Source organism: Abramis brama (genome assembly GCF_963993115.1).
Source record: "Abramis brama genome assembly, chromosome: 18".
Lineage (NCBI taxonomy): Eukaryota > Metazoa > Chordata > Actinopteri > Cypriniformes > Leuciscidae > Abramis > Abramis brama.
The window spans coordinates 11,814,531-11,828,505 of record NC_139980.1 but is presented as its reverse complement, the minus strand read 5'-3'; the positions used below and the strand labels follow the sequence as shown (position 1 = coordinate 11,828,505).

General features: G+C 37.5%; 1 protein-coding gene across 1 annotated transcript in view; it reads left to right on the top strand.

Annotated features, from left to right (window-relative positions):
- The first annotated feature begins 361 nt into the window (after window positions 1–361).
- Window positions 362–13,975, top strand: part of rtn1b (reticulon 1b) — a 35,772-nt gene continuing 22,158 nt past the window's right edge. Inside the window, exon 1 of the mRNA XM_084090410.1 lies at window positions 362–1,009. Within this exon, the coding sequence (XP_083946536.1) occupies window positions 787–1,009 (223 nt within the window). The 5' untranslated portion in view covers window positions 362–786. The remainder of the gene's footprint in view (window positions 1,010–13,975) is intronic.

The window sequence follows — 13,975 nt, the reverse complement described above, 5'->3', positions numbered from 1 at the left end:
AAACTACAATAGTGTAATTATTGTGACAAATACAATATTAATTTAATATCAGCCAAAGGCAGCTAAAGTTAAGACACTAAAGTTCAGCTAAATGTTTAATTTTCCCTCCTACATTACAATGTACTGCAAGCAATGCAATCCTATTGCTAACATCAAAACAATGTAGGCTATGCAAGTAATATCGTTCAATATGCATTTTATTACAGGTCAGAATTAAAATGCATGTAGGTAGGGTAGGGTCAGACTTAGGTGTTGTACTGAACTAACGTTACCAAAAAAGGTCTAATGCAGAATATCCCTGAAACCACTAGATGACACTATTTCCTTAAAATATGAACAAGACCTATGACAACGCAATAACAGTCGAATGTAACTTTTAGAACAACGGCAACGCTCAGATCCACTTTACAGTCGATGTTGCGTTGTTCCCAATATTTTTAATGAAATTAATTAGAAATTGAATCTATAGAGCGAGTTTATTCGCGTAAACAATTCCTCATCTTAATGTATTACCAGTTGTCGAAAGCCTTATTTTATGACCATTTTCAGCTCTGTGTGTTTAATACTGCGCGTGCCACACTATGAGCTCGAGGCACGGTGACGTCAGCGCCGAAACACTGAACTAAACAAGCCATTTTCAGCAGCGTGAGCCCCTGTCGGAGTCCTCGGTCTGCCCATAGTTACCCAGCGTCTGATCCGAGGAGTTGAACACTGTTTTGTTTTGCTTCTCCTTCGTCTGTGACCGCGTCTCTCTGAAAAGCATCGCACATAGACGAGCGCTCAAAAATGTCTGTGAAGCCGGAGGCAGGTTCGGAGGGAAGCTGGTACGGGGATGATTTTGAGGAGATTGATCGCTTTGGGAGTACCACTACCGCCCGGCGTGATGACTTGGGAGAGGGGAGGCAGATGAGAGACTGGGAGGACGAGTCAAGTGAAGAGAAACAGTTTTCCAGCCATCCCGAAAGCGACCGGCAACCGCTCCCTGTTGTCATGGAGACTGCTTCCACAGGTAATGGGATTTTGATCTACACCGTCTTTTATGCAATGCTTTGAACAACCTTAGTGCTTAACTTCTCTGTCGACCGGGGCCTTGTTATCAGGTAGCAGATACCTTGGCTTATGGCTGGCTTAGTATTTTTTGCTAAAATGAGGTTGGACATTAAGGAATTTAAGTGTTCTCTATTGTTTTAGCACTTTTGAGGAAGACATATCTGAGAAAATGTTATCCCATTTAACGTTACTTGGCATTTACAGTCTTCAACAGTAATTATGAGATCATCATTTCAAATTTAAGCAGATAAAATATTACAAATAGGCTAAATAGTAGCTACATTTATTTGTTTTAAAACGTGTTAGACACAGACAATCTAACAATTGGTTCTTTTCTAACCATGTAGGCTATTATATAAAATACCTAATAAACGAAATATCACGGCCTATAATAAAATAACGTGTAGGGTCATATCTTGTCCAATGAACAACCAGTCAGTAGCATTGATTTAAATCTCACGAGCTTTAAATCTCTTGTTTATTTCGAGTGGGACAAATATGACAAAAGTAATCATTTGCGGATCAGTAAATGAGTCAGTTAATTTAGTGACTGATTAGTTGACTGATTCACAAGTGTTTTGTATTCTAAAAGAACAGTGTTCTGACAATATGCTATCTAACAACACTATATTTTCATGTTTGGAGCTTAGTAAAGCCTAACACCATATCGCACTTAATGAACATAATGCTGGTATTATTTCTCTGTGAAGATGTGCTACCTATAATTTTTTACACATTTTGTGTTGTCGTACTACATCTGACAGCTTATTTTGTGCCTCACAAAGCATACCACCCATGTTTTAACTTGAAAAAACCCAAAAACGTTTTGCACAGGTGGCACTTACTGAGCAGGTAGCACATAGACATGATTTTATAGTCTATCCCATAACCCTAATCTTACCCGTAAACCTAACCCTTGCAAAAAAACATTCTGCAAGATCATCATTTAGTATGACTTGCAAGCTGTTTTCCTCAAGGGGAATGACATTTTGTCCCCATGACATCAAACATTTATTCACAAGAACAAAATATACTAGGCCTATATTCATCCAATATCACAAAACCGAGGCCTCGATTGTCTCCATAAATCTATACCTATAATTGTTTTTAAAATTAAGTCATGAATGAGACCTATTTACCTGTGTACCGTGTTTGTGAGGTGCTGTATAACTCACTATTTTTCCCCTTCAACTATTTTTGTCTGTTGTTGTTATTATTCCATTGTGTCCCAGCTGCTTTCCAGATCAGACACTTTCCAGTAACCTTTACAGGTCCTTTACTGCATAGAGATCAATACTTGACATAATTTAAACATCTCACAGGCTTGGATCTGTGAAACTCGAAACTCTATGTTATGACATTATGCTAGTAGTGAAGACAGAGCAATTCAGATTGTTTTTATTTTACTGAGATAAAATAGATTGTAGCTCCATTTTAATAAAGCCACAGTCTTTAACCAGATGAAAATATAAGACATAAGTGAGGACTATATGAAGTAGGATGTTTCCTTTGCTCCCATTTTCTTAAACCAGATCTTTGTTGTGAAACTAAAAATGTTTTCTTTTTCAATTTTAGCTTTCTTTCTCTGTTTGATCTTAATGCTGTAGACTGGTGAGTGAGAGTGAGATTATGTAATATTCTTTCTTGTTGGTATCACAGATAGATGGATAGGTTATCATTGGGTAACACACAAATAACCTAATTATGAGCTATAATACAGTCAGCTAATGGGGAAATGGTATTAGGTGGAAAGGGAAAAAATAAATCAAATCGTCAAATAATGCAGGAACAATAAAAGTGCTTTAACTGCAGTCTAATGGCTCCTAATTTGTTTAACCACACAAAAGGACATTTTAAACATTTGTCACTTTGCAATGAATTAAGTGTTCAGTGAGGTTTCTTGTGGCCACCGTAGGAAATTCTCCCAACCTGTGCATGTAAACACTTATGGACTAAATCACTGATAAATTAACTTAAATTAGTATCTTAAACGTTGTGAGTTTATTTATAGATGCATCATGAGTGAGTCACACAACGTGTCTGAATCACCAGATTGACATTGGCAAGTGGATGAAAATCAGAGTGTGGTAAAATCCTTCTCATCAGACTGAATCTCTCATTAGCTGAATGACAGCCTAACCCAGTGCTTATTGAACCACAATACTGACTCTTATAGAGGATGTGATACTTGCCCTTTTGATAACCATTTAGATCACATTTTGAGCGCATTGTTAACCTGTTAAAATGTTGATTTTAACATGAAATGAACCTGATTGTTTGGGTGAGATCACTCCATTACACCTTTGACTTTTGATAAGACCATTTTAGGTTAGAGTTTAGCCGTGCATTGTTTTTACATGAATAATTTAGTGGACAGATGTGAAACATAACCTTTGACAGAATGCATTTAATGTGAATATATCCTATTTTTGAGAACAGGTCAGAGGGTTTTTTATACTGTTAATATCTCAACTAAGACTAATTAAAATAAAAAAGTCTTGGTTCATACCTAAAAACGTTTCAGGTTTTTCCTCTAGCATTTGCCTGTTGAAAGATTGAAACTAACTTGTTAAAGTTTGCTTCCTTGCAATGCAATTATTCTTATGTCTTTCACCAAGAACATATACAAACCTGATAGTTTGATTCTGTACTCAGTTTTCTCTATAAACAGTTCACCAGTACTGAACCATGGCTACAGTAAGAAGAGAGTGCCTTGCCATGGATGTTTCCTGGGATACTGGCAACACTGTTTGATTTAGGACATACAGTTAGCAATTATATCATGGGTTATGTACTGGAGAGACCCCACTGTGCTTTCAGTGTTACCACAATTATTCTCACTTCAGTGAGTCGTGATTCATTAGGGAAACTTGAATGCAAGTTCACTTTCTACTTCACACTCATACTTCACACACATATCAAAAAAGTGTTGTTGGTTGTGGTATATTGCATAAACATCAGAAAGTGCTAAGAACTATAACAAGATTAAAATAATCTAGGCTATTTTTCTTTTGTGGTAACACATGTTAGCTCTGTGACTTAGCACTTGCTCTCATGATTTTAAAAGGATTACATTCTATCATATGTTGATATTCTATCAACCCTCTACGCACACCTTGGCAATAGAATCGCCATTGGCTAGTACATTTTTTAGTTTACTCACCAGACTGATATATATACATACATATATATATATATATGATCCCACCAAATCAGCTTAAATTTGTAAAATGGCACATCTTTTTAAATATCTGAACATACACTCTTAACATCAGTCAGTCAAGCATTATGATATTATGATAATCAAGCACTATTTAATGATAGAACTTAAGTAATTAGAACTAAAACTTGGTAACCATGTATGAATGCATATTTGTCATTTTAACTAAACTTAGGACTGGTGGTTGTGTTTAAGATAATGTTGGTCATTCAGTGTTTCTGTAAAAAAAATAGATAATAGTAATAGATAACAGTAATTATTATTAAAAGATAATAATACTACTACTGATTCTACTACTAATAATAACAATATAGCCTACATACAATGCACTAAGGATTGATGAGCTGCTGGGTTCATGAATATTAATCACGTTGTCAGCGTTCGCTCAAACGGATTGGCTGAAATCAAAACAGGGATGTGCACCAACCAATGAGATTGCTCAGTCGCATTCGTTTCCGCCCACTACCGTAGAAACCGGCATATCTTCTGCTTGTTCTTAAAAGCTGAATAATTCTAAATTAACTCTATTATTTTAACAGGAAAATACAACAAAGAATATCGTTTACATGTAGGGCGTCGATTCTGCGTGGTATGTAGCCTAAGGCTCTCTCTCTCTCGTTCTCTTTGCATGTGTGAGAAACACAGCGCTCTCAGCAAAGCGACAACGAGACGTGCACCTTCACACTAGAGTTTACGGTATGTCAAATACAGGTACGCTTGCGCACAGATCACTTTACACAGAGCGAAACTCTCAAGAACTAATCAGTCAGTCAGAGTGTTCAATGAGTGAAAATATATCTATGCGAGACTTAGGCTATACTTAGCCTCTAACAAACACTGGCGAGTAAAATCTGATAATTGATTAGCCAATGGCTAAAGATAGACATTATTTAGTCGCCCAGAGTGAAGATTTAGTCGCATATGTGAGTGATTTACTCGCAATGTAGAGGGTTGTCTATTAAGGGATTCAATTATATATTATATGATATCCCCATAGATCATAAGCAGTGTCTCAGAACAAGCTGTTTGCAGATTGTTGCTTTTGTGACATCACAAATGCTTAGGCCCCGCCCACGACTGCTGACGGACTCTGCCCTATTAGCATAGACTCCGCCCTGAGTGAGCTGTACACACTCCGCCATGTTTATCTCCTTGCCAGAGCATTTAACAGCAGCATTCAAGTAAGAAATGTATTCTTATTAAAGCTGCTAAAGTCATTCAATCAAGAGCAGAAATTAGAGATTTTCTGTTTTTCTTTTGTTGTTTGATTCACAGCATATAGCAGTAGGTACTGTATATTATGCTGCTTTCACTTTAATACACTGAGCTAATATACACATGCGATTTCTTTACTTGCTTGTTTAGAATAGACATAGCCGATATGGAGTTAATATTGTGCCATAATTAAACAAACAAATCCAGCAATTTGCAAACAAACTCGACTCGCAAACAAACAGAAAGCAATGTGCAAGTACAAAGGTCAATTTGAGCGAAAATGCAGTGGAGTAACACATATGAATTGTGTTTTGCAAATAGAAATAAATGAGCCTAGATCATATTTCACAAATACAAACCATCCTACAAATTGCATGTAACCTTTGAACTAGAGATGTGACGGTGATAATATTCTCCCACCGGCTAATCGACTTATGACAACACCGGTATTACCGGTTTCATCGTGGGGGTGGGGGGTGTTAGAGTGATGTAATTTTTTTTTACATGGCGTCAATTCATCATTCGTATTGAGTTTGATTGACATGCGATCTGACCAATCAAATTCCACAATTTTTGTGCGACAAAGCAGTCAGAAGAGTTATTGACTAATTTCGGTGGATTTGGCTTTGGCTTTAACTGAGGCAATCTGTCACGACACATTAAAGAGCCAAAAAACGGTAGGCGTATTTTATTTTTGTTTGACTGACCAAATTTGAAAGTTGAGACTTTGTTTCATATTAAATATTACCTGCTCGGTCCTGTCTTTCAGCGCGTTGTCAGTGTCCTCTATTTAGGTTATATTTCAGCACTTCACGAACGCGTAACCTTGCACATAGAGAACGCTCTTAAGAGCTAAGATGCATCGTTATCGGGAAACCCGGCCCTGGTCTCCGCACTATCCTAACTGAAAACTATGAAAGCCGTGTGACCGGCCAACCGGTAAAAAATAAAATAAAAAATACATTAAAGAAACTATTCCCTCTGATTTTGTTTCATTAATAAAGTTTGACTAATCGCAGCAGTCTCGCATTCGTTTAGAGCTCGTGTGAATTGCACGTATAAAATGAAGTTAACGAACAACCTCGTTCCATCAGGAAATGCCACATGAGTTTCACTGCGCTTTATGAAGAGTTTTTCTTTTGCGTGAAGAAGCCGTTCGCCGGAGATGTGTTAAAAGATTCATTCATACACACAAGAGAGTGCATTCATGATTATTAGGCTACCGGTATACTAATCCTCCTGGCGCCGGGTAATTTACTCTCTTACCTTTGTTCTTTGATTAACATTAATGACACTCCATCTGCCACGCGTCCCATTTTCTCACAAATCTCTACATTCATTTATGATATTATTTAAATCATTTGCTCTTATGAGGACACTCGACAAAATGGACATTTTGGCATAGTTTGTGTGTGTGTTATGTTTTGTTCAAGGCCGAAAAGAGAACTCGATACTGACGCGCGTCTTTTCCGTGTGTGTGTGTGTGTGTGTGTGCGTGCGTGTGTAATAGGCAGGACTTACAGCGCGGTCTCTTGTTTTGTCGCGCTTGAATGGTTGAGCGTGATCATACAACGCTAGTCAACTGGTGACAGAAAATACGGATACTGCGTAAAAAATTTTTGCGGTGCTGCGGTGGGCAAGTGATGAAACCGGTGTTGCGACTGAACACCGTGTAACACCGGTAACACCGACTATCGTGCCAAGCCTACTTTGAACAAATACCAAATCTAGTGCATACAAATGCATATCTGTCTGTTATGATTATGAGACACTTGGCTTTTTATGAGATCTCTTGGCTCGATTTTCTCTCAAATGTGTCCAGGCAGATTTTCTCACAAATGCAGTTGAGCAACTTGCAAAATGCTGGAATTGTTTGTTTAATTATGGCACAATATGAACTTCATAAACCGACTGTGTTTATGTGAACTCTGTGTGTTTTTGACCTTACCATGTGTGTATTTGACAGTTTAAGCGCAATAAGACTTGAAAGAGAACTTAGTTTAATACACACAGGACCCACCATCTGACATCCAGCTTTCTGTGCACGTGCTTCAGATGAATGTGCTCAGAAAACCATATCAAAAACACAAAAAAAACCGATTCATCACAATTTTTTTTTTAGCCCAGCCATATTGGTAACTGACCACAGTGATGCAGAGAAAAGTAATTGTTAGGCAATGCTTACAATTCTGTCAGAAAATTGTTTAGCTTACTTATCAGTGGACTTGAGAAGCTGCTGATGTTTCAAACCACTGTTGATGGTCTGGATCACTTTATTTTGCATTACATGTTATGTAATTTACTACATTGTTCCTTAAATATTAAGATAGTCCACAAACATTACTATGCTTTGTCCTACAAAATGTAGGACATGTACATGTACAAAACTTTACTCTAATAATCCCATTATTCCTGCAGACATAAGCAGTTTATTTTCAGATACAAGAGAGGTACCTCCAACAGCTGCCATCATCACAGCTATCCTCTTCTGTATCTGTTCTGATGTAGAAGTAAATCCATTCTATTGATACACTTACACGTAGAGTAATTATGTGAAAGTGCCCCTGGAGTGACTTGAAGTTGGCTCCAAATCCTTATCACGTGTCACAAACCTGTCAGTGGCATCCTGATGTAATTGTGGGGCATAATAATTATATTGCTTTGAAACATAACCCCTGTCACACTTTACCTCCCAGTCCCTTTTTGTCACTCTTGTTTATTAACAAAATATTTTGGTGTAGCTTCATCAGTGTCTTCCTGTGAAGATAGACCTGGGACTAAACAGAAATAACTCAGGCTGCAGGAAGGAAGTCCTCACAATGTACTGAGCTTACTTTCTAAGCTCAGTTAAAACTGTCTGAGCTGCACAGCTCAGGGAAAGAGAAATGCACTTCTTGCCAAATGCAAGTAAGGACAATAGTTCCGCCCACCACAAAATAGTTATGTTTAACCTGGTATTTAATATTATATATAATTTTAATATTATATACAGTATATAGTCAAAAACTGCTAACGGGTAATTAAATGTAACACATCATGTAAAAATGTATAATCTTTTATTGGAAAATTGAACAACATTTAATTATTGTCTTAAAAGTGCTCTAAGCGATGTTGCGCGTTTTTTATGCCAAAACATTTTTTGTCACATCTAACAAACATCTCCTCACTATTCGCTAGCTGCCTGCCCCCTGAACACACTGTAAAAAAACGTGGTCTCTGTAGACAGCCCAGGCTCCACAAACGGCAAAGAAAAACAAACTGGCCCAGCCTTGGCCACGAAACATAACAAACAGTGTTCCAGCCAATAACCGACAAGAATGATTTAGGGGTGGGGGTTGGGGGGTTAGTGCGCGTGCACATGAAGCGGGGTGTGGGGAGTGGAGGAGAGAGAAGCATGAAGAGGGAAGTTAGCTAGAGGAGAGATGTCCTAACAAAGACTAACATTAAAATTGTATATTCTTGAGAATTTTGATATGGCCGACACACGACCAAAGAGACGACGTTCTGATGAACAAATAACAAAGAATAGGGAAAAGGAAAATTAAAATGAACGATAAGTCCCGAATTTACATTGGAAAAGCGTTCAAAAGGTGGCGAGAACTCCGCCGGCAGAAGGGCTTCCAATCCGACATTCAGGTGGCTCTGTTTTTGCTGGACAGGTGGGTAAATCCAGTTTGTTTTTTTCTAAATGGTTCATGACTGTTTCAGGAAGCACGGAAGGGAGGGGGAGGGGACGGGATGAGGATGAGGGAGGGTCGAGCTAGCCTCCGTTTTGTTTGCCAATACTTCGAACGTCAACAAGAAGTGACGTCACCCAACATCGCTTAGAGCACCTTTAATCTATTAAACAACTGAGATAGTGACCAAGCTATACATTTTATAAAAATCACCTGTCAAGTTTACATCAGCATATGAGAGCCAAATTAGATGACTACAGGGACTCATCTCAAGATCACTCATTTAACAGTTCAAGAGTTGTGAGAAAATGAGACGCAGCAGCAGGTCTTAAAGGGGTCATATAATGCCATTTTTGTACAAGCTAATATGATTCTTTAGGGTCTAAATTAAAAGTTTGTAATATACTTTAATTAAAAATTCTCATTAGTATTGTAAGAAAACACACATTTTACCTGGCCAAGAACAGCTCTGTTTTCAGCACGCCGTTTAAGTGCATGTGTCTTTAAATGATAATGAGCTTTGCCCTCTGTTCTGTGCGTACATAATAATAACACAATAACCATAACGCGTTGTTCATTATAAACGTGGGATTATGAATTATATTGAGAACGTCGTACATAGAAAACATGCCGTAATGTATCCTGAGTGTAAACAGCCGCATTCATCGTGAAGCGTGCAAGCGATTTGCAAAGATTAATATAAAGGTCAATAAAACGTTACACTCACTTCAGTTATTCTGGAGGTGCAGCAGGAACACGAATAGTTGGTACCGATCCTTTTTTCAGGAGCAGCTTCTTAGCAAAACCAGCTTTATAACGTTACTGACCCTCGTTTGTAAAGCAGTCTGGTGAAATGATTCGTGCAAACATGAAAGCATTGCTGTTGATCGTGGGGAATATTCCCTTCGAAAACACACTCAGCCACTGCGTCTTCAGCGGTTCGGATTTAGGAACATCAAAATGACTGCTGTGTTTGTTATTACACCACAAGAACAGAACACCACAATCGCTTAGACGCCATTCTGCTCATAGACAGTGCTCCAGCGTTTCAACAATGACCGCGCCGGTCTGCGTGGACTATGATTGACAGCTCGCTCACGAGCGAGGGCGGGTCTGTGTTGAAACGCTGCTGTCAATCAACAATCGTGGGAGGGGCGTCGATTTTGTGACGTCACAAAATCGAACGGCTTGATTTGAGACAGGGGAAAACATATAAGAAGATTAAAAAAAAACACTGGATGGATTTTTATCATTTTATGATGGTTGTGTACAGGCACTGCCAACACACATTTCAGTACGGTCAACTTGTAAAAGTGCATGTACCATTATATGACCCCTTTAAAGTGACGGCAGCCACTAATGCTGTCTGTCATTAAAGTTCATCAAAGAACAAAGGGAACAGAGAAAACTGCTCTTGACTAAAGAACTTTTGTAGCTTTAATGAGGATTAATCTAAATTTAATTTACAATTTATGCAGTGCAGACTGTTTGATAACTTTATTCAATTTCTGTATATGTTCTAACTGTTAGACAGGTAGGAATGGCACAGGTCAATAATATGACATTTATTATGGATTCATGTGAGGATTGTTTTAAGTTCACTTCAATGAAAAGTTGTTGTATTTTTTTGAAGCCTAATAAATGTAAAGATATGCCATTAAACAAGTATTTAAAATATGCTGTCTTAATGTTTGAGATCAACTGAAATGATTACATTATAAAATATATTAAACCCATGAAAATGCAGATCCTTTCGTAAATAATAGTGAAAAATAACTTTTTTGTTGTTCCATTATTACCCCTTAACAGATTTTGACTGCAGTATTTTAGCCGCTAGGAGGAAAAATAAGTACACTTTAGCATACTTTTTAAAAGAGTTATTACTTACTTATTACTGAAATAATAATCTTCATAATAAGAATATACTTTAGTGCGAACTGAATGTAATGTTTAAATGTATATTAAATGCAATTAGCTGAACTTTAAATATAGTCAATAGGACCACAAGTGTATTTACAAAAGTACTGACAAGAATTTATGGTAAACTATAATATATAATGTCATTTCTTTTGAAACTTGTATGTATTTAAATATATTAATAGACTATATTTCTATATCTATTTCTATATTTCTGTATTGTATTTCAGTAGTATATTATCTGCAAGTATAGTTTTATAAAAATATGCTTTTAAGATTTGAAAAACACATTCAGTACAATTAAGTGCAAAGGGGCATAAAGTAAAGTAAATTAGCATTAGCTATTTTAAACAACTTGATACATGCCCATTTTTCCCAAGAGTCCTTTACTACAACAAGGTTATGTTGCGATCTTAGATATACATATGTCAGTAGCCCTGCTCTTAGCATTTATTGACCTGTCTAGCCTACTTTTTCATTTTTGCTCTAAGTATCCATATATGCAACACTAGGCAGTGAAATGTTTTTTGAGCAATGGTGGCTGTCAAGTCCAAATTTGTATAGTGTTGTCCTGTATGTCCTAGATCTATTCATTAACTGAGGCTGTGGATCCTGCTAATTCCCCAATAAGTTATTTAGGTGTAAACCGAGGACAGGAGTGATTAGCTTTTGTGCATTATTGTTAGCGTCATGGCTAATGCCTGACTCTTACCTAACACCTCGTCATAACATGAGCTTTACTCCGAGCTTCAGCACCTGTTCCAACAATACCACAATGGTCCTAATAAACACACACACGCACACACTCACACTTCTTTGAGCCAGGATGCGACCAATTTTGTAATGACCAAGAGAGAAACATATATTTTTATCTAAATGAATGTCTTGTTCTTGGCTTAGTAAAGACCCCATTAAAATGGCTTAAATGTGGAATCTTTTCTAGGTTGACATATTTCCTTCATTAAAGTCATTTATAATGTTGAATTTTCTATTCATCAAAGAATCATGAATTATATTACCATGGTTTCCACACAAATATTAATCAGCACAACTGTTTTCAACATTGATAATTATAAAAATAATAATAATTTTGAGCATCAGATCAGCATATTAAAATGATTTCTGAAGGATCATGTGACACTGAAGACTGGAGTAATGGTGCTGAAAATTCAGCTTTGACATCACAGGAATAAATTACATTTTAATATATTTTAAGAATAGAAAACTGTTATTCTATATTACTATATTACTGTTTTTACTGTATCTTTGATCAAATAAATGCAGCTTTTGCAAGCAGTAGACATGAAAAAACTTTTGAATGGTAGTGTATCGTATAGATGGAGTTCAAGCTAACAGACAAATGCCACAAAAATCAAATTTTGATTTCATGGCGTGTTTAAAAGAATAATATCCTCTCTCGTCAGAAGACCACACTAGTAAATGACTAGTTTAGAACAGAGAAACATCTGAATACTTGAGTTTCAGTGTATACAGGAGAGAACTACCAGTGTAATGGGGTTTGTTAGGAGAAACTAATTTTTATGCTGTTTTTCAAAATCCAAGCATTGTCTTTGTGCAGGTGAAACACATTTTAGTAACAGAGACTCTAAATGAAAGATCAGCACTCAAGGCCACTGTGTGTTCTCGCTATCGGCGTGTTTTTGAGAGGATGAGTCATGGCTTGCACACTGTTAAATGTTGGAGGTGAGAGGTGTGGTGTGAACAACGATCGGCCCTCACATACAGAAACATTTCTGTGACATTCCTGTGACAGTTGCTGAGATGATCCTGTTGTTATACAGTTGTGGTCAGAATTAATGGCACCCCTGGTAAATATGATCAAAAATGGGGGGGGGGGGGTGATATAATGAAATTTTATCACATTATAAAATAAATGTTTTTCTCCAAAACTCGTTGGCCATGAAAGATCAAAAGGATAAACAATGCAGATTTATTTTTTAAAGCTAATTCTGACCACAACTGTATAGTTTGCTTTGCAGGTTTTAAGGTTACACTGTCAGTTCAGTTGGTGTGTTGCTTAGCAATGTGATACAGAAGGGTGTAAGTTGATATGGTTTTTGTTTTTGAAGAATCAGTGGCTCTCTTCTCTCTCTGCACTTTTATAGATCTTCACACTTCTTAGCTACTGATGGTTAAAAATAGAGTCCCAATGGAGTCATTTTGCCCAGTGAATGTAGGGCAGTACAGAGACAGAGGCACAGGATCTTTGATGGAGTGGGGTCACGTTAGCATGGGGATTTACTAGGGGTGTAACGATATTCGAACCGAACCGAAAAACCGCGATACAACAGCCACGGTTCGAACCGCGATACTCTCATGTCGAACCGAACGCGCCCCGCCCCCTGCTGCCCCGGCCCAACTCTCACATCACTTTGTCACAAAACTATTTTTTTCTTCCTTGACATTTGATTAAATAGTTATTAATGAGTACACTTTTAACAACTAATAAGAGCTGTAGTTTTACTAAATATTATTTACTAAATAAAATGCATGTCACGTGATTTGGGTGATCGATCACGCTCGGGAGTTTACATACGCACTTCAGGATGGCAACTCCGCGGCATATTGAGATTGAAGACCCTCCGGTCACAACCACTGACTGATACAACAGCAGCAGTGCTGATCACGACACTTGAGAATGATCACCGACACCGTCATCATCCAATATGATGACATATCACAGCTTTTTTTAATCATCGTTTTGAGACAAATCATTGTTTGATTTGCGAACATAATCCTCTGCCGTCTGGTCGCTTCCGCTTCAAGCCGGACTCGTCTCGCGCTAACGGTAATTCTCACTGTCCACGTTTTGATTTCGGCAAATCAATTTTGGCGAATGCAAACAACGTGATTATTGTTCATGAGTCCAACATCC